General features: G+C 43.7%; 2 protein-coding genes across 5 annotated transcripts in view; one reads left to right on the plus strand and one right to left on the minus strand.

Annotated features, from left to right (window-relative positions):
• Positions 1-234: 234 nt before the first annotated feature.
• On the minus strand, positions 235-13,380 carry Lsm1 (LSM1 homolog, mRNA degradation associated). 4 transcript variants are annotated; one of them, XM_005398434.2, is made up of 5 exons: positions 12,654-12,893; positions 9,323-9,391; positions 7,620-7,735; positions 3,077-3,280; positions 235-651 (listed from the first exon to the last, which is right to left on the minus strand). In XM_005398434.2, exons 1-4 carry the CDS (start codon positions 12,736-12,738, stop codon positions 3,110-3,112), a joined length of 441 nt encoding a protein of 146 aa, XP_005398491.1. In that variant the 5' UTR covers positions 12,739-12,893; the 3' UTR covers positions 235-651; positions 3,077-3,109. The 4 variants fall into 4 exon arrangements, with proteins under 4 accessions (XP_005398491.1, XP_005398493.1, XP_005398492.1 ...); XM_005398436.2 differs by lacking the exon at positions 3,077-3,280 and having other exon boundaries at positions 12,654-12,898; XM_005398435.2 differs by lacking the exons at positions 235-651; positions 12,654-12,893 and adding an exon at positions 12,917-13,380 and having other exon boundaries at positions 2,801-3,280.
• Positions 13,381-13,447: 67 nt separating this feature from the next.
• Bag4 (BCL2-associated athanogene 4) overlaps positions 13,448-21,591 on the plus strand; it is a 35,284-nt gene continuing 27,140 nt past the window's right edge. Inside the window, exon 1 of the mRNA XM_005398437.2 lies at positions 13,448-13,768. Within this exon, the coding sequence (XP_005398494.1) occupies positions 13,502-13,768 (267 nt within the window). The 5' untranslated portion in view covers positions 13,448-13,501. The remainder of the gene's footprint in view (positions 13,769-21,591) is intronic.

Below are 21,591 nucleotides of genomic sequence, written 5' to 3' on the forward strand. Positions count from 1 at the left end.
CTGCCCTGACCTGGTGGCTTCCCCAGCAGCTTCTGCAGTGGCTGCCTGAGTGTGTCTGGCTCCAGTGTCCAAGGCCCACTGGGACTTACTGGCGGCGGGGGTGGGGGGTACTGCAGCTTGAACAGCTGAGCAATAGAAAGTCAAAGGCCAAAGGAGGGGAAAGAACAACTGGAAGGCATCCGCTGGAACACTGTTACTTCAGAATCAAGAGGGCCACAAAGGGGCTCTGCTAGATTTTCTTTTTAAAAAAATTTTTATTAGTACGTTTTGTCATACATAGTGCTCACATTCGTCATAGGGAATTGGTACCTGTACTGCACAGAATGTATCTTAGCTCTTTTCCTATTTCTCTAGGTAGATTTTTCTCCTCTGAAAGCTGTTTCATGGGAGCCTCAGTTGGAAGAAAGTTTCAGTGTGAAGTGGAATGGATCCGAGCTCTAGGAAGAGAAGACAGTCCCCGTGGCTGTGGTCTGCAAGAAAGCACCAGGTTTCCGTGTGTGCAAAGGCCAGGCCAACAGAGCCGAGTGGCCAGGCCCGGAGAGGAAGGAGCAGGCGTCACAGCAGTTTCGGGCTCGAGGCTTCATTCTTGGCAGCTGCATGACGCAGGTCTTGTGCAACACAGGGTGCACGATAACGGAAACATTGCTGTAGCTTAAAGTTAACAGACGTAAGTGTTCTCACCCTCTTGTACGTCATAACTCTTACTACATTTAGAATTGCTTGATAGATAGTTACTTGTTTTTGGCTTTTTAAAAAACAGGCTCTCGCTATAGGCTGGGCTAGAACTTGCAGTGTTCCTCCTGCCTCAGCCTCAAGAGCACCACCATGCCTGGCTATTTGATGGATATTTAAAAGCTGGGCATAGTGGCGCACACCCATGCTCCCAGTACTTGGGAGGCCGAGCAGGAGGATCGCCTCCAGTTCAAGGCTGGCCTGGGCGACATACTGACTTCAAAGCCAGCCTGAACTGCACAGTCAGATCTTGTCTTAAAAAACAAAAACAATACCTTAGCTCATAAACTGTTAAGTGTATTTAATACTACAGTATAAAATAGCTCACACATATACAAACTAGATATAAGTCTTATGAAAAGGACATCTTTGCACAACAAATTATAAAAAGAAAATACCTAGAAAAATTAGTTAAAGTTACTGAGAACCAGGAGCCAGGCCTGGTGGCACATGCTCCTACAATCAGTGGGCTGGAAGGCTAAGGCAGGATGGTTGCACATTTGAGGCCAGCCTGGACTACACACCATGTTTCCCTGAAAATCAGACCTAGCTGGAAAATAATCAGCCTTGAAAACTAGAGATCAAAAATGCCTGACAGCCTCTCCTCACCTACCTGCCTTGCAGAGCAGCCAACGAACAACAGTGATGCTGGGAAAGGCACAGACAGCCTGGCCGGGCTGGCATTTTTTGAGACGTGGTCTCGCTATCCAGTCCAGGCTGGCCTTGAATTCACTATGTAGCCCAGGCTGCCTTGAACTCTCAGTGATCCTCCTGCCTCAACTTCCTGAGTGCTGGGATTCAGGTGGGCAGCACCAGGCCTGGCATTTTTGATCTCTAGTTTTTAAGGCTGATTAATTTCTAGCTGGGTTTTATTTTCAGGGAAAGAGAGTAATGAGGCCCTGTCTCAAAAACTCCCTCCCACAAAGTTACTGAGAATAAAAAAAAAATCACTAAGAATCAGGGAGTATGATTTACTCACGCAACATGCCAAGAAACCAAGTCAGGAGTTTCCTCACTCCCTGTGCAGTGCATTGTCTATAACTGATCTATCTATCTACCTACCCACCTCTCTATCTACCTATCACCTATCTTTTGGTGGTAATGGAGATCAAACCAAGGGAGCTCTACCACTGAGCTGCACCCCAGCCTTTCTTTTATTTTTGAGACAGGGTCTTTCCAGGTTGCCCACGCTGGCCTTGAACTTTCAATTTTTCTGCTTCTGCCTCCCACATAGCCAGGTTACAGGCATGCACCACTGTTGCCTGGCTAAACTGCACTGCTTTAAAAAGCAGTCTTAAGCTGGGCATGGTGGCACACGCCTGTAACTTCAGCACTTGGAAGGCTAAGGCAGGAGGAGTACGGCAAGTCTGAGGCCAGCCTGGACTATATAGTGAGACCCTGTCTCAGAAAAAAAAAAAAGTACTCTTTAAAAAAAAGCCAGTAGCCTGTTATACTTAACATATAGTTGTTACTCTATACCAACAAAATGGTATCAATCCAGGCTGTCAGTGCCTAAAACACCATTTAAAAAAAAAATCACAGCGCAAGAGGCTCAAGACCCGATGTAAGCTGGGCATGGTAGCACTCTGTAATCCCAGCACTCAAGAGGCTGAGGCAAGAGGACTGCCACAAGGTTGGGGCCAACCTGTGCTCCACAGTGAGTGCAGGGCCACCCTGAACTACACAGTGAGATCCTGTGTCAAAAAAAGACCCAATGCAAGGACTAGGAAAGGGAATTAAATTATTAGAAGGATCCAAGAATAAGCCACTTCAGGAAAATGTTAAATTTCATGGGAACCTGGAATAGCTTAGAGATGAAGCAGGTGTGATGCTGCTTATCAATTATGCGGTGTCTGCTGTCACTAGCTCTGGGAGACTCAACTGAAAGCCCCCTTCTGAAGCCTGATGGTTTGAGACACAAACATGGAAAGGCAGAAGGGAGGACTCCTAAAATAACCAGTATAAAGCACTCCTTCATATGCAGTCAGCTACTTGGAACTGTGAGCCCTGATGTGGACAAGTGATTCTGTCTGGTCACTGGCGGCGACTCCAACTGGGAAATAAGATGATGGTTTTGAGCTTCATATTTTATTTACAAGAAAACGAAGACTGTCCTCTGTAAACTCTAACTGGGGATAAGAAAAGCAATACAAAGGCGCGATGCTGGCTCCACGGTGATGTGTGCATGGAGTCCATGCCACTGTCCCTTTAAACAATGATTTTGTTATTTCAAACAACAAAACAAAATCCCACGTATATCTTCATGTTGCACATGTGAGAGCATTAAAAATAAAAATGACTAAACTAATTCTCTGGTCAAATATGAAGGCAACCAGGAGATCACCTTCTTTCCATGACAGCCCCTACTCTCCAGCGCTTAATACTCATCCAGAGTGTCTGCCCGAGGAATGGAGAGGCCCCGATCCTTCAGCGCCTGGACCTTCAGCCTCTCTGCTTCCAGCCTGGTCTGCTGTTCCACCCTCTGCTCTTCCAAGATCTCCTCAATGGACACTTGCTGGAGGGGTGTGTCACTCTCCTTCTCCAAGTCCTGCAAAATAGGCAGCTCTGAAGTGCTTCGCCCAAAGCCTGAGAAGAGGAAATCTTACACCTCCGAAGGCCCGTGGGCTCCTGACTCAGGGTTGGAAATAGCACGGCCTACGGCCAGGCACATTTTCAAAGGCACAGCTGGCAACACCACTGCAGGACACATGCCCTGAGTGTAGTCACAGGACCAGTATCAGTGTGCATGGCAAAGCCTCAGCTTAACCGATATCCCATGGCAGCCAGGAGTGACTTTAGTTAGGCATTAACTTTCCTTTAAAATAAAATTATTAGAGCTGCTTATAGGAAGCTACCTCCTTAACAGTAGAGAATCCAAGTAAATTACTAGTAAGTTTTATATTTTGAAATATAAAGCTTCATTTCTGAGAGTTGTCGCTTAGGAAGAAGGTAGAGAACACAGATTCAATGCCTTTTTAATGGCAATAAACTGTTTCTCTGTTGCACTAATTAGGAACACCTAAATTGTAAGCAGATTTTTCTCCCATCTATGGAAACAAGTCTAGAAAATTTCATCATGCTGGGTGTGAAGGCCTGCTCCTGTAATCTCAGCTGCAAACTCAAGGCTAGCTTGGGGTAGATAGTGAATTTGAGGCCAACCTGAGCTACACAGCAAGACCCTGTCTAAACAAACAAACAAACAAACAAACATACAGTAGCATTCTGTGTTTTCTGTTGTTCTGTAATATGGACAGCCTATACAGACAAAGTGTTCTTATTTCTTCCTTCCTCTGTAGGTGTGGGACAGCACTGACACATTGACAAACTGCAGATGTTTCAGCCTTGATACTGTCACATGCTTCCAAGGTCTAGAGGCTTTACCAGGTGGTCTTTCACCAGGTGCTACAAGGAGTCACACAGATGACTTAGACCACCCGACCTGGGTCAAAAATTAAGAGCAGTCAGCAAAACTGTATTATCTCCTAAACCTCCCTGGCCTGGGGCTATCAGTGAGGCAAGACAGTGTCCTCCACTTAGTGTACGCATTGTCTGCAGGCCCTGTAATGTGTCACCCGCTGAGCTATGCATGTGGTTGGGCTGCTGCCCCACGACCTTGGGTTTATTACTTAAGGATGCTGCATCATCATCCTTGAGGTGGAATGCAGGGCCCCTTTGGCCATGCAATGTTTCAGGAATGTGAGCCACTTCTGGGCAAGTTTCCTTGGCGTTGGTACACAGTTTCTCCATGCTGACTTCTGATCCACAGAACTGCATAAGCATTCCTGAGCTGTCTCTCCAGTGACATTACTGTAAAACTTTATACTGTTCAAACACATGGACAACAACAAAATCTATACAAGGAAGCTCCAGTAAACAATGAACCTTTAAGAACAAACAGGTTTTCTTTCTTTCTCCTTTTGGCACCCACACACTCACCCACCAGATAACCCTTCGTGCAAGGTAACTGTACACTACTACAAAACTGACACACACACACATACACACACACGTACATAGTGAAGTCTTTCCCCTTGATAGCAAAGTAATATGATCCTCTCTAGAACCTGAATTTGAAAAAAGCAACTGAAAACCCCCCATGTGTCCAGCACGCACAGGTGGGGAGCTCCTCGAACACTCAGGGAGACCACACTACAGTTCTTTGCTGGCCCCCACTTCTTGGGGTAGCATGTGCTTTACTTCAACCTTCATATAAGATGGCAATTTCTGCTGCTTAAACAAGTGTAAAAAAATGATTAACTGAATCAAATGCACCAACCACGAACATATTTTCTAAATAAGAAGCAGCATTTTAGACTTGTCCCCGCAGCACTTGGGCAGGGCTGGTAGGGCAGTAACTGATGCGGCCAGGCACTTCCACGGCACTGTTTCCAACACAAAGTTTCTGACCAAGCTGACCCTCAGCAGATTATCTCCTCCATGTCTCAAAAGGAAAGTTCCTTTTGTATAAACTTGACTTGTCTCCCAAAATTGAAGCATAAATTTTGGAAGACAAAAGGAGGAATTTAAGGTGTCTATTGGTGGATACTCAAGAGGAGAAAGAAGTCTAGTGTGCCTTCTTTATTTTGGCCTTATATATGAAACTTATTTATTATTTATTTATGGGGGGTTACTGGGAATCAAACTCAGGACCTCACACTTGCCAGGCAAGCACTGCGCCACTCAGCTAAATCCCTGGCCTTGGACTTATTTTAAACAGGTGACCATGAACTGACTAACTAGCCCAGGCTGGTCTCCAACTCATGGCAATTCTCCTGTTACAGCCTCCTGAGTGCTAGGATTATAGTGTACACTACCAGGTCTGATTTGGGTTTGGGGTTTAAAGGAAATTAATTATTTAGCTGGCTCACAGGAAACGGAGTTCAAAGGAAATTGGTCGATTCTGCATTCCTCAGTTTTTCCAAGTCCAACCAGGAGATTAGGGAGATGTCAGCTAATATGATATATCTTTCTGGGAGGAAAGGTTATCTCCTTTTTTTTTTGAGACATCTATGTAGTTCAGGCTGGCCTTGAACCTTGAACTCACTATGTAGCCCAGGCTAGCCTCTAACTTGTGGCAATCCTTGTGACTTGGCCTCCTGCATGCTGAGCTTGCACCTGTGCAGTACCACACCCTGGCATCTTAGATGCCTTCTCACCCTAGTTTTTAGCCTTTTCTTCTGTTTACCTTTACATCTCTAAATTTTGGCCTTGAACTCGTAGTGATCCTCCTACCTCAGCCTTCCAGTGCTGGGATTACAGGCATACACCACAATGCCCCACTAGTTCAACTTCTTGCATCAGCTCTTAGCCCAGGTGGGTTTTCTTTTATCTGACTGTTTTATCTGGCTGTTCTGAATGTCTACTCATCACATCTAAATTAAGCTACTACAAAATGCCACATTAAAAAACAGCTATAAACTAAACCACTCTACTCAAAAAAGATTTCTGTAAAATGAATTAAGGTATGGCTAGGTATTGGGAAACTGTATTAAAAACTTTAAAAACAATAGATCAAATGCCAAAGTTTTGGGTAAAGAAAAGAAAAATAGAACAACTGGTTACCAGTCCTTTCTCCCTGCCTCCCTTTTTATCTTTGTAGTGCTGGGGATGGAACCCAGGGCCTCACACATGTGAGGCTGCTGCTCTACAGCCCCAATTCCAGACCTTCATTTCAATGATTCCTGAAGGGATTTTTGATGTTGAATTTCCTGGCAAACCCAACGATCAGAAGATGCAGGGCTTGGTTGAAAGTTTAAATAAGGTAATAATTTGTACATGTGTACACACAGTACCAGAGACCACAGTGACAATACTTCAGAAGGGTCAGAGCCTGCCACCTGACAGCTGGCCTTTCTGGCTCAGGTCCAGACACCTCCTTGCCCCCTGGTTGTGAGCCAAGGATTTCCGTGAAGCTGAGATCCATCCTCACACCAGGTAACAGAAGGGCTTTTCTACAGCCATTCTTTCCACCTGCCCTCTTTAAAAATATGAAGAATACACTGGATACGAAATGTGTCTTCCCTCAAATACAGTCAATTGACTTTATGTGGTGAACTACTTGTAACCAATTTATTTAAACAGCTGCAGTCTACCCCAATGTATGTAACTCATACTCTTGTAACCCAACATACATAAATCAAGCTTCTTCAGTTTTCTGCTACTAGAGATAGCAGAAACACTGTATTAATGAGCACTTTATGTAAAAGAAATATTCTTTTTTTGAGATAGGTTGTTGCTATGTAGTTCAGGCTGGCCTCGAGCTCGTGTGATCCTCCTGCCTCAGTCTCCTGGAGTTCTGGGATTACAGGTGTGCACCACTATACCCAGCTAAAAGAAAAAAAAATTTTGAGACAGGGTCTCACTATATAGTCCAGGAAGGTCTTGAACTCACTATGGAGCCTAGGCTGGCCTTAAACTCCTAGCGATCCTCCTGCCTTAGCCACCCAAATGCTGGGATTACAGTTGTATGCCATCATGCCCAGTTCCCAGCTTTTATTGTTATTTTTTAATGTATTCTTTTTTTTTTTTTGGTGCTGGGAATCGAACTCAGGGCCTTGCACTTGCCAGGCAGACACTGTGCCACTGAGCTACATCCCCATCCCTTAATGTATTCTTTTAAAACTAGTACCTGGCTAGCTCAGTTGGTAGAGCATGAGACTCTTTAAAATACTGTAAAACCAGTATTTTGCCAACAGGATCAAAATATTTAAAATGCCAAAAAGTACTGGAACAAAGTTGATTATTCTTAGTAGTTTACCTAACTTAGTAGGTACCGATGAGAAGCTAGATAAAATATGGAAATTATTTTTCTTCCTCTTGAAAAGACAGAAAGAAACCTAGCTAGCGTGAATAACAAGATCCATAGCAGCTTAACAGTTTTCACTTACTATTTCTCCTAGTAGGACCACATTTTCTCCTCTGACCACAAAAATCCCTCGAGGAATATCACCGTATTTTTTGCCCACATGAATACGTTCCACAGTTTGATGTAGCACTAAGTTAGCTATAAGTGCATAGGGAAGAAACAAAGATATTTAGTTCATATTATTGGGGAAAGGTCCATAAACTATTTAGTTATGGCATTTTGAGAAGACAAGACTTTGCTAAACAAAATTTCCAAACTTTCTAATTCTGGGAAAAACAAAAATTTCAAATAATCTTCTGTTTCACTGAGTAAGACATACAATTTAGGAAATCTTTTTTTGTTGTTGTTTTTTGAGACAGGGTTTCACCACTGTGCAGTTCAGGCTGACCTTGAACTCATTTTATAGCCCAGGGTGGCCTAGAACTCAGCAATCCTCTTGCCTCAGCTTCCAAGTGCTGGGATTACAGGCATGTACCATCATGCCCAGCTCTTATCTTTTTTTTTCCATTTAGGAAAGCTTTAAAGAACTGCAAACTTAGAGTACTTGGGATAACGTTGCACTAAGTCATGAATGATAGCACAAATAAGTTCTGAAATACAAATTCCTTTATTGAGTAATTGCTAATAATCAAGATGGCTACAAGACTATATGAACAAGAATTTAGAAAACCTGTGGCTAAACAACCACCAAAATTAAACTGTTTTTTTTGAAGGAAATGACTTTTCTCTGTTCCACATATATGACTTTAACCTAGTGTAGATATCCACGGATTATGATGCAGGAAAAACATTTTTTCTACCTAGTCAGATAAACATACACGGTAATCTGAAACTCAATATTCACTCCTTACACATCAAAGTACTGTATGAATTTAAGATTTAGAACTCTAATCTGTTAAGAGTAATTATTTTTCTTCTTTCAATTAGTATTACTTGTATTATTTCAAGTAAAGCGGAAACCTATATCATATCTTGTTTTTCTGAGCAGAAGTTTTGCTGTGTGGCCAGGGTGGCTTAAATTCCTAAGCTCAAATGACCCTCCTACCTCAGCCTCCTGAGTAGCTGAGACTACAGGTGCACACCACCATGCCCAGCTATCTTTTATAATTCTTGTGTTTCAATTATGTTGCTTTCTTTTTCCATGCTCAAAACTAGTGACCTTAACAAGTACCTAACAATGTAGATGTGAACTGAGAAGTTCTTAAAACAGAAAGAAACATAGCTGTCTTAACTTTAGAAAAATGGAGACTGCAAAACAAAAGATATACATTCCTGAGTTTGCTGGATCTCTATATGTAAAATATCAAGTTTAACATTAATAAAAAGCTTCAGAAAATGCCTTTTGCCCACTTTTCACTGGACGAGGAGAGACTACCTTTAGTGCAAGAAGTGCTTTGACAAGCAGGAGCACCCAAGCCAATATACAAATGAGCAGTGGACTGAGTTTATTTCTACCATTTGGCTCCCTCTAATGGAGGAAATAAAACACAGTCCAAAACACTGTAGTGAAAACTAGCTTAGAAATATGCGCCTGTAAATATACAAGCTTCTGAATCACCCAATCATAATGTAGAAAACAATGATTTACTCACTCAACACAGTCCCATTACGCTAGACACATGTAGAAAAGGTGCAGATAAATTTTAATATGAAATAACAAAAAAATGCAATGGGTGGCTCTTACTATCTAGAGAATTAAAGGGGAAGTCCATAGTTAATACATACCAAATTGATCAATGCTTCTTAAAAAGCCTATAAGTGTTCTTCCATCTCGAAGCAGGACCAAATGTTTTTCTGGGGAGAGGAAAAAAGATCTTTAAAATGAACCCTGTCTGCTTTAGTGAGTTTAAAGTAACAATAAAGTTAGTAGATTAAGCTGTACCACTTCCCCTTGTGATGTAGTTAAGGCACAGTTCTTTGGGAAAGTGGAAGCAGTACTATGGCAGCGAGGCACTGGAGTAGAGTTCCATGGTGAGAAGAATTGTGCATCAGGGTTAGAAAAGGCCAAGAAGCCCAGCCGACCTGACCTCACATTTGACACAAACCCTCTTAGTGCCACTTTGGTTTCTATATCTGCAAATTGAGAAATTTAGTCTAGATGATCTTTATGATCTTAATCCTAGAATTTGTTTTCTTTCAATTTAAAATACTTTCACTGGGTATGGTGATATACACTGTAATCCCAGCTACCAGGGAAGCTGAGGCAGGAAGATTGTAAGTTGGAGGTGGGCCTGGGCATTAGTGAGACCCTGTCTCAAAAACAAATTGACAGGGTTGAGGATATAGTTCAGTGGCACAAGCATCTGCCTGGCAAATGCAAGGTCCTGAGTTCAATTCCTGGTACCCCCGTCAAAAAAACAAAACAAACTTACAAACAAAAACTCACTGGAGGTGCAGCTCAGTGGTAGAACCCTTGCCTAGCATCTGTCAAGGCCCAGAATTCAATCCCCAGCATCAAAGAGAAACAATGCCTCTGACATTTAAAATAAGAACACAGTAATATGCTAGAGGAAAAATTCAGTATTTGCTGAGAATTATATTCTGTTATGGGGTCTGAAAATTCATGAAATCAACCTTAGGAATTTATATTCATTGTAAGGAAAGACAAAAAGAAAACTACCTAGGGCTGGGGATACAGCTCAGTGGCACGGCCCCTGCCTGGCAAGTATGAAGTCCTGAGTTCAATTCCCAGTTCCAAAAAAAGAAAAAGAAAACTATTTATTCTGATCAGTACAACAGAATAATAAAGAGGTAGCAGGACAGCATGATGAGATGAGCAGGTGTAATTACAGCAGCCAGGGTAGCAAGGGCAATCCTCTCTGCAGAGGTAACTGTGAGACAGGATTAAATGACAAGAATAAGCCAGTTATTGGAGAAGTCAGAACTGTCAGTCATTAATTTATTTAATGTCAGTCATTAATTTATTTAATGTCATGCATAGAGTACTTTCTAGATATAGAAGAGAGGGGCAGTGATTTTTCCCCTGAAGGAATTTATTGTCTTCCTTGGGCTATAATTAAGTGCCATAAGCAAATAAATCTTAATTACATGAGACTTTGGGAAGAGAAACTGTATCCACCTGGAGTAGGTATCTGAGTTGGACCCTGAAAAGTAAGTAAGCTTTGGCCATGAGAAAGGGAAGAGAAATCTGTAAATCAGGCAGAAGTTAAAAACAACAACAACAACAACAACAACAATAACAGGGGCTGGGGATTTAGCTCAGCGGCAAAAGCGCCTGCCTGGCAAGCGCAAGGTCGTGAGTTCGGTTCCGGTACCGGAGGAAAACCCCCCCTCCCAAAAAAAAACAACAACAATAACAACAGGCTATATAGACATATATGTGGCTGAAAGATGCAGGGATCAAGGAAAACAAGAAGAGTTAAAGTCAGAAAAGTCCCAGAGGGAGCTGGCCATGGTAGTGTACAGCTGTAATCCTAGCACTTGGGAGGCTGAGGCAAGATTGCAAGTTTGAGGTCAACCTGGGCTAGGTAGAGAATTCAAGGCTCCACTACACAGCAAGACCCTCTCACAAAACAAAACAAAACAGTACTGGGGAAGGCTGAAGTTCGCTTTGACTTCATAGGGAACAAGATAATGCTCAAGATTCACTAGCAGAAAAGCAAGAGCAGTTATGAGGCTCAAGTCCATCTAGGAGATCCCCTAGGGATTTAGAAAAGCAGCAGACCAAACACGCAACTCAGACCACCTGTTTTGGGAAACAGTAAGAGTCACAAAATAAGAAAATCAGCAAGCAGTATTAAAGAAAGCAGCATGAAGAATTCTGTGGTGATACTACCACAATGCTACAGAGCTGAAAACTCACAGGAGGGTCTCAGACTGATGACTGAAGAACACAGCTTCAGTAGTGTGCTGACAGCAAAGATCAGATCACAGGGGCAACCGAAAGAGGGCTCTTTAAGGTGGTCTAGAGATGTGGTCAAAAGGAACGACTCGAGACAGTAACATATAAGAGGGATGGCTGGGGGAAGAGGGAGACACAAGATACGAAAAAACAATGATACTAATGGAAGCTGCTTCCAGAAACAGTCGGAAGAGTAATACAAAAGGAGTACTACTTCTTATTCAAATGAGGGGGTGAAAATACAGAAAGATGGAAGAGACAGGAGAAAGTACGTGTGTGTAGGGTTGGGGAGTGAAGGGTATACAATATAGCAAATGGTTTTAAATTCTTCTATAAAGGAGGGGCTTAAAATCTACAAACAGGTACAGGTTAGAGGAGTGCACTGGTCCCCAACCTTGGCACCAGGGACCAATTTCCTGGAAGACAATATTCCTGGGGTGGGTGGACTACATGAGGATGGTTTTGGAATAATCCAAAAGATCACGCAGCCAAAATCCCTCCCACTTGCAGTTCACTGTAGCCTCACACTCCTATGAGAATCTAATGTCACTGCTAATCTGACAGGAGGCGGAGCTCAAGCGCTAATTTGAGCAACGGACAGCGGCTGTAAATACACGGGAAGCTTTGGTCCTGCCGCTCACCGCCTGCTGTGCAGCTGGGTTCCTAACAAGCCACAGACCCGGCCAGGGGGTAGAGGCTTCAAATAGCTCCGATGTAGTGGGGGAAAGGGCACCCTCAAACAACTGAAGTATTATTTCCTTATGACTTACAAACAGGCTTATAAAGTGGTTGTTATAGTATCTGGTCCAAATTACACTAATGATCTCAGGTAACTGCCAAATAAGAATGTGAACGTACTCACTCTAACCTGCACAGTCACTGTAAGTAGGAACATGGGTGGTGTCTTCCTGGTAAAATAATCTAACAAAAAAAGTTCGACGTGACATAGCCTTTCTAAGAAAGTACCATGTGTGGCACACTGCCATAACGTGAAAATGCTAATGACCCTCACAATAAAAGGCACTTGCAAATGGTTACACAACAGAAAACCCACGTTCATTGCTAATTAAATCCAACTGCTGTTGTCTTAATGTTTTCGTAGTTTTTTTTGTAATGAATTGTTCCTGTGTGTACTGGTACTTCAAAATATTGCAGATGGGAGGCAGTGGACGCGAGAGAAGTCGGCTGGGTCACCTTCGAGTTCGGGCCTCAGCTGCCACGAGCCTCGGCAGTAAGAATGAATCCCACAGAGTGCGCTCCTCAGCCCGAGGACCCGCATGGATTGCGAGGGGCGGGACAGCGGCGGGAGGCCGGGGGCGGAGGCTGTCAACGCGGACGCCCAGCTCTGGGCGCAGAGCACAGCGCCGGCCGGGGCTCACTCGACGAGCTCCCTCAGAAGTGGCGCCAGCCCGAGAAGGGGCCGCCCCGGCTTCGCCGGGAGGAGATGAGCTACTCACTGTCGATGTCCTCGATGAGGCTGGCGGTGCCGGGCATATAATTCATTTTGCACTTAGATGAGGCTGCAATGGATAGCGGAGGTGGGCCAGAGCCTCTGACACCTCCTTGGCGCAGTCGCCACCTTGGCGGGACCGGGACCAGAACCCAGACCCAGACCAGCACGTTAGTCCCAGCGCGCCGCGGCCCAGGCCTGCCGGAAGCGCCTTCATATTCCCCCACCTACTTCCGGTTTCCGCATGTCCGTCCCCCGGAAAAGGAGGGCCAGTCATGCATCCGGGTACACAGTCCTACCAACCCTGATAAGCGCTGAGGAGGAATGTAGATTGGATAAATACTAGGAAATGTGTGTTCCCGTTTAAGGAGCACGGTCCCTTTCTCTCACTGTCCTCTTCCGAAGCCCTAGATACTCGGGTAGCGGTCTCTCAACTCTCCCGGCTCGGTGGCGGGAGGGGCGGGTCCGGGCCTGGGATTGGCTGTTGTAGTCCAACCCCCTTCACTGCTGTCCAGTCCCACTGGCCTGGTAGCGCCTGCGCCATGGGCCGGTCGTGGGGGCGGGGCGGAAGCGCTTCTGGGCAGCGGAGCCCATGTCTGCCCTGAGGCGCTCCGGTTACGGCCCCAGTGACGGCCCGTCCTACGGGCGCTTCTATGGGCCGGGGAGTGGGGATGTGCCCGTGCACCTCCCTCCACCCATGTATCCGCCTCTTCGCCCCGAACCTCCTCAGCCCCCCATTTCGTGGCGGGTGCGCGGGGGCGGCCCGGAGACCACCTGGCCCGAAGGCGGAGGCGGCGATGGCTACTATTCCTCTGGGGGCGCCTGGCCGGAGCCTGGTCAAGCTGCTGGAAGCCACCAGGTGAGCTTTGCACCGTTTGTCCAGGGGAACCCGATAGGGGGTCTTTGGTGATAGGAGGCGAGGGCTGTTGGGGGTTTGTAGCTCCAGGGTTTGCCGTGGCTTGGGTTTCTTGGTTGTTTTCCTTTTGCGTTTGCGAAGAGGCGGGTCGGGGGACGCGCTTGTGTTCCTTTCCCCGGCGTTTTTGCTCGGCACTCTATGCGTGTGTTACCATTAAAAGGGGGAAAAAGATGCTGCGTTGACTTCCTAACGTAGTAGCCAGCTGCGGATCTCTGTGCGGGGCGCTGTTGCTGGAATGACAGCTCTTCTCGAGCTGTGGCAATTTATCCTGCGTGGCCAGGGTGGCTGCCGCCCTAGTCGTCACTCAGCAACCTCTCCCGAAGGGAAGAAGCCTGAAAGAGCGGGAGGTGTCAGGGCGTTTAGCCCTTTGCCCCTAAAGCTTTGCCGGGATTGACTCTTGTAGTAGTAGCTGTTCCAAAAGCATCTTTACGCGCATTGTTTCATTTAACAGTCACGGACTGCAAGGTACATGTCATTACGGCATCATATTTTCAAATAAAGAAGGAGGCGCTGAGAGGTTAACCCACTTGCTCAATATATTTGGACCTGTAATATGCTATTCTCTGTACACCAGCCAGAAGTATATTTCTCTTTTGTTAATTCAGTATTCTTAGCAGGAAGCGATCATTACAGCGTGGAAGCACACCTCTTTTTGTTCAAAAGATATAACTTCCTCATTTGGTGAAAATATAATAGTGAAATTCTTATACGTTGCTGGTGGGATTGTAAAATGGCGCCGTACTTTGGAAAATAGTTTGGCAGTTCTTCAAAATATAAGCATAGTATTATATATCCACTCCTGGGTGTATACGCAAGATAATTGAAAATACGTCCTAATTAAAACTTTTACATGCACGTTTATAGCACGTTATTATTCATAATAGCCCAAAGTAGAAGCAAGCCAAATGCCCAGCAACTGACGAATGGATTAATAACAAAATGTGATATATTCATACAATAGGATATCCTTTGGCCACAGGTAGACTTGAAGTACTGGTGCACAGTACAATATTTATGTGAAATGGCAGAGGAGGCATATTCACAGAGACAGGAATGTTAGTGGTTGCCAGAGGTTGGGGGACTGGAGCAGCTTATAGAGCTGTGGCGTTTTTTGTTTGTTTCTTTATTTTTTGAGATGAGGCCTTGCTGTGTAGTTCAGGCTGGAGCTTATAGAGCTGTGGCGTTTTTTGTTTGTTTCTTTATTTTTTGAGATGAGGCCTTGCTGTGTAGTTCAGGCTGGTTTTGCATTCACTGTACAGCCCACACTGGCCTCGAACTCACAGCAGTCTTTCTGCCACAGCTTCCTGAGTGCTGGGATTATAGGCATGCACCACCATGTTTCGTTTTGGCTTTTTTGGGGGTGATGAAATGTTCTCAAGTTGGTGGTGATGATTGCACAACTATAAATATGTTAAAGATCACTGAATTATGAGTGGGTTCCACACTTCCAGTGGGTGGGTTTTATATGTTAACTGTATCTCAAAAATTGTACGAGGAAAAAACGTGTACCAGTGCGAGGAAAGATTCATATTTTCCATGCTTGGTGAAAGAAATGGTTGGCCTCTAAATACCGAAGTTAAAGAAAGATCACTTAAAGGGAAATAGGAGAGGGCCTCTGAATTGCTAACTTACTTCTGTTGAACTTGCTGTGTTATCAAAACAAAAATGTGTTTTCTGGGGTAGAGTTAAGAACAGGTTAGACACACTTGAGAAGTTAAGACTTCAGCCTTGTGCAGGGAGCTGTGTGGGGCATTTGGAGATGAAACTCGATGTATGTAATGGGTATTTTGAGGAGTTTGTACTTTATTTTTGAGGTTGGTGATTTTAAAACTCTGAAAGTATGGGATGGGTCTCTCTTTTTTTGGGGGGAACCAGGAGTTGAACTTAACACCTCGAGCTTGCCAGGCAGGCACTGTGCCACTGAGCTATATTCCCAGCCCGAGTCTCTCTTGTAGAGCAGTTGAAAACCATTTCGAAAGATGTGCATTGTCTTAAAGTTATTGTTTTCAATATGTTTTATGATTTTGTACTGTCAAATAGATCAAACATAAAAAACAAAAAAAATTTAAAATCTTGCTGCTTAAAAAATGTACTTTAGGACCAGATGCTTCAGTGTTTCATGTAGATCCATTATAAATGCAGAATCTGGTTTTCTTTTCAGACTTCCTGATGCAGCAATTCATATTAATGTTTAAGAGGCATTGCAGTATAGAATTGGCTAAATGAGATTGTCTTGGTTACTTTTCTCTCATCGCTGGGACAAAATATCCGATGCCCAAAATGAAGGAAGGAAAGGTTTATTTAGCTTACAGTTTGTGGAGGTTTCTGTCCATACTTGGCTGGCTCCAAGACAGAGTGGCACATGGCAGAGGGCAAATGTTCATGGTGGCAGAAAACAGCAAAGGCAGCTGGAGGAGTGGCAGCTGGAAGCAGCCTTTTTCCTTTCCTTACATTGTATGCAAACTAGCCCCAGGGCAGGTGTAGCACTCACATCCATAATTCCAACATTGGACCTTGAATCAATCATAAACTCTAAAAGCCCGTCCCAGGACTGCATGAGGCTTTGGGGGACATCCATGCACAAACCATAAGGGAGATATTGAACCACAAAAAAGATTTGACTACATTAACATATTTAAATATGGCAGGGGAAAAGTAGAAATCTGCCATTTTCCCTTTTTTTTTTTAAACTTTTTTTTGTCTTTTTGAGACAGTCTCGCTATGCAGTTCAGGCTGTCCTTGAGCTCACTTTGTAGCCCAGGCTTGCCTTGAACTTGCAAGGATCTTCCTGCCTCAGCCTCCAAGTTCTGGGATTACAGGCATGTGCCATCACACTGGAACTTTTTTTTTTTAACTTTGAAGAGTAAAAGTTTTCTTACCCTGTTAGCTGTCTAGAAAGTATACTGCAAACTGGGCATGGTGTTGCCCTGCACTCGGGAGGCTGAGGCAGGAGGATTGCCACAAGTTACAGGCCAGCCTGGGCTACACAGTGAGACCCTGTCTTAAAAAAACTAAACAAAACAACAACAAAAAGAAGGTATAGTGCAGGTACATTTACCCAGTAGTCTGGTCCCTGACTAGCAGCAGGTGTGTCCTGCAAGAACTTGTTGGAGATGCAGGTTCTGTCCCAGAGCTAACAAGACCCCTAAGTGATTTGTGATTTTTTCCCAGACAAGTCATCAAGAGAGCAGACCAAGGCAGAGTGGCAGTCGCTTATGGATCTCATCTTGGAAGTGACACACCATCTCTTCTGCCATCTGTGACCTGTCTTAGAACAGTGTGGTACTGTGTGAGAGGCCAGGAGGCAGGGAATATGGGAGTCATCTTGGAGGATGTCTATATCAGGAGGGGAGCTCAGTTGGACTTCCAGAGGAGAGGTAACAAACACATGCATCTGAGCCATGTCTAAATGTACAGATCCTTTCCTAACATTTTATTATAAAAATTCCAAATGTACAGAAAAGTTGAAAGAATTTTAAGTGAATACTTATATATCTACCACCTAGGTTCTATATTTTGCACTCTACATTTGCTTTTATCACATCTATCCATTTTGGTTCTTGGGTGCATAGTTTTTTTTTTTTTTTTTTTTTTAAGACAAGATCTGGCTGTGTAGTTCAGGCTGGTCTTGAACTCACTGTGTAGCCCAGTTTGGCCTTGACCTTGTGGCAGTCATCCTGTCTTAGCCTCCCAAATGCTGGGAATACAGGTGTGCCCCACCACAGCCAGCTTAAAAAAATATTTTCGAGAATTTTTTTTTTTTTCCTCCGGTACTGGGAACCGAACTCACGACCTTGTGCTTGCTGGGCAGGCACTTTGCCGCTGAGCTAAATTCCCAGCCCCTATAAAAAAAAAATATTTTCAAAGATAAAATTTGGAGGATCCTTGGAAGTGAAGGATGTGGGGAAAGATGCTTCTGACATTTTAGTATTTCACATAATAGGAATAAAAAGGAGGACTGTTTTTGCGGGAAAATAATGGTTTAGCTTTGTACCAAAAGAAGTAATGATCGGTTAAGAGAAGAGCTTAAAAAATATAAAGCCTTGGCAAGGAGCCGTTTGCTGCCTTTATTTCAATTCTGTAGGAAGCTAGTTAGAGTGGTTGCTGTGTGCAAGCTCTGGATGCAATACATGGAACGGACTAGAGAGAAACTTGTAATTTTCTGATTTTGCTTTTTTTTTTTTAATTGTTGAATTTTAGTCTTTGTGGCAGTGAGGAATTGGCGGAGGGAAGGGAAAATTAGGTGTGGAACTCAGGAGGGTTGGGGCTGGAGAGACTGACTGAGTCATCAGGTGTTACTGAGTCACCAAGTGGGCAGGGGGGATCTAGGGGCAGAGAAAGGGAACTGGGAAAATAGTGAGGCAGTGCTTGAAGAATTGCAGGAGTCAGGAAGGTTATACAGTCCAAATGAGATACAGACAAAGTTATTGCAGAAATGATGTGAGAACCAAAAAAAGTTGTTAGATTTGGCAATTTAAAAGATGTTGGTTTTAATGGGAGTTTAAAATAGTATTAATGTAACGAATAGGAAATTTGAAAAAGACAGCTAGTGTAAACTGTATCCAGAAGTCTGTGTGTCATGTGTGTACCCTGCCCCCCACCACTGAGCCTTCACATTGAGCTATATCTGTAGCCTCTTTTGTTTTGTTTTCTTAATTTTGAGACAAGATCTTGGTAAATTGCCCAAACTGCACTCAGATTTGTAATTCTTCTGCTTCATTCTCCCAGAGTGCTGGGATTACAGGCATATGCCCCCGACAATGCCTGTCACATCCATACAATTTTTAGTCAGTGAGAAAGTTGTTACTGAACCAGGATTTAGGGGAAGAATTTTTGTGATTAGGTGGTGTGAATATATTTATAAGCAAGGGAGAATGAGCTAGTAGATTCAGAAAAAAGATGTGAACAAAAGGATAGAATATGGCTTTGGGAGCCAAGTGTGGTGGTGCACCCTTACAATCCCAACACTTGGGAAGCTGAGGCAGGAGGATGCTCGTAAGGCTAACCTGGGCTATGTAGTGAGACTGTCTCAAAAAAAAAAGAAAAGAATATGGCTTGGGGAGAATGGATTAAGTGAGGAGACACTAAAACTATGTCTTTGTAAATGACATGGTTTTGTATGTAGAACAAAACCCTAAAATATGTATATATTTAGAAAAATCTACAAAAACTATTAGAATTAACCAGCAAGTTTGGAAAGGCTCAGGATACAGAGCCAACATGCAATAATAATTTGTGTATGTATACATTAGCGAAGAAAATCCAAAAATGAAATTGAGAGAACAATATACTTAATAGTTTCAAGAAAAAAATGGTAAAGTACTTATAAATAAATTTGACAACGGAAATGTAGAGAAGTTTCGGTTTGTGGCTATGCAAGTGCCTGTGCCTGGACGATAGCAGTACTTCTGTCTCCAGCAGCAGCCCTCTGCAGCAGCTGAGATCAGGAACCTGCCCTGGCTAGAAAAATACCAGCTTTTTTTTTTTTTTTTTGAGACAGGTTCTCCCTATATAATTCAGGGTGGCTTTGAATTTACAGTGACCCTCCTGCCTCAGCCTCTTGAGTGCTAGGATTACAGGTGTGTACTACCATGCTTGACTGAAAAATACTGAGCATTGACATTGAGTGATCTCATTTCTCATCAGGACATTTTGAGTACCATTCAGAAATTTGTGAATGAAGACCAGCTGCCTCATCTACTCCCACCTCTCCCTAGCATCTCATTGAGCTCCTGGGCTCAAGTGATCCTCCTGCCTCAGCCACCCAAATACCAAGGACTACACATGTACCACTACACCCGATTTGAATACACCTGCTTTTCTTTGGTCTTCTAGGGACAGGAAAAACATCTGTCATCTTAGCCCAGTGATGGTGAACCTTTTAGAGACCAAGTGCCCAACTGCAACCCCAAACTCACTTATTAATCACAAATGCCAACACTGCAATTAAACCTGAACACTGAGGGCCAGGGATATAGCTCAGTGGCACAGCGCCTGCCTGGCAAGCGCAACGTCCTGAGTTTGAGTCCTGGTACCCAAAAAATAAGAAATAAACCTGAATATTGAGAGTTTAGTTTAGAAAAAGCAACTCATACATTTATAACATCTTTTGTCTTAAAAGAAAAACATAACATGAGTGCCATAGGTTCACTACCACCATAGCCTATAATGGAAAAGAATTTGCTTTGCTGGCTGAGGAATACACTGTTGTTCAGGGACCAGTACTGAGCTTTGCCAGTGCAAGTGATATTTCACACACGTTAGTTGAGCTTGGTGGTACATGCCTGTAGGCCCAGCACGAGGGAGGCTGAGGCAGCCTGGGCTTCGCAGTGTGTTCGAGGCTGACCTAGATGACACAGTGATGTGGGGTGGCCAGGAAAGAAAGCTCTTAAACTTGTGATCTTTGGCGTGTCTCGAGGCAGTGACTCTAAGTGCCCAGAGGTCTTTGGGTAATTGAGCAGTTCAGTGGAAATACTAGCTGTGATTCATTGTTGCCTGTCAGAGGTCATTCCTATCTTGCAGTCTCAGTGTCTGAGTCTCTGATTTGCTCTCTGACTCCTGCTTCTACCTGGACCATGTTATAAAGAAAGAGGAAGTGGATGTGAGCGAGGATGGCATGGAGATACGGCAAGGGCTCTTGGCGTCTGCAAGCTCCGGCGTGACCTTGGGAAGGGTAACAAAGGAGACGGTATCTGCCCAAGTCAGACATCTGGTGACAGTCTGGACTGGTTGTATTTCAAGATGACTTGAAGAGTACAAAGTCCCAACACACAGAAGTGATAAATTACCCTGACCTGATCATTATACATTGTGTGCATGTACCAAATTATAATGTGCCTCATAAATATGTACAAATACTATGTGTCAGTTAAAAAGAGACTTCTCACCATGTACAGAAATAATGTGCAGTTTGTGCATAAAGTTACTTTCCACTTTAGTTTGAATACATTTACTGGCCAAAATGGCAGACATTGAGTACAGGCTTACTGTTGGCACCAACAAAAATAATTCAACTTAGTTCCCTCACTGCTGTGTGTTTTTGTTGTTGTTTTTGTTTGTTGTTGTTGTTTTTGATGCCTCAAATTGAACTCAGGATCTTGCACTTGCCAGGCAGGTACTGTGCTGCTGAGCTATATCCGTGGCCCTCTTTTTTTAAAATTTCACTTTCTTGATGGTGTCCTTTGACATACAGTTTTTTTGTTTGTTTGTTTTGTATTTTGAGACTGGATCTCGCTTTGTGGTACAGGCTGGCCTTGAACTCACTCTGTAGTCCAGGCCAGCATCAGACTCGCAGCAATCATTCTTCCTTAGTGTCCCAGGTACAGTTTTTGACTTTGATGAAATCTACATTATCTACTTTCTCTGTTGCTTATACTTTGGTATCACATGCGAGAAACTATTCCCATATCCAAAGTAATGAGCGTTTCAGCTTATGTTTTCCTCTACAAGTTTTACAGTTTTATAGTTTTAGCTTTAACATTTGAGTCTGATCCATTTTGAGTTCATTTTTGTTTGTGGTGTGAGGTAAGAGCCTGACTTCATTCTTTCGCCTATGGCTATCCAGGTGTAATGGCAACCTATTTTCTTAAGACTATTCCTACACCCTATTGAAAGTTCTTGGCATGCCAGGCGTGGTGGCACATGCCTATAATCCCAGCACTCGGAGGCTGAGGCAAGAGGATTACCACAAATTCAAAGCCAGCCTGGGCTACGTAGGAAATTCAAGGCCAGGCTGAACTACATAGCAAGACCTTATCTCAAAAAAA

The sequence above is a fragment of the Chinchilla lanigera genome, unplaced genomic scaffold, assembly GCF_000276665.1.
Source record: "Chinchilla lanigera isolate Chin_1 unplaced genomic scaffold, ChiLan1.0 scaffold00062, whole genome shotgun sequence".
NCBI lineage: Eukaryota > Metazoa > Chordata > Mammalia > Rodentia > Chinchillidae > Chinchilla > Chinchilla lanigera.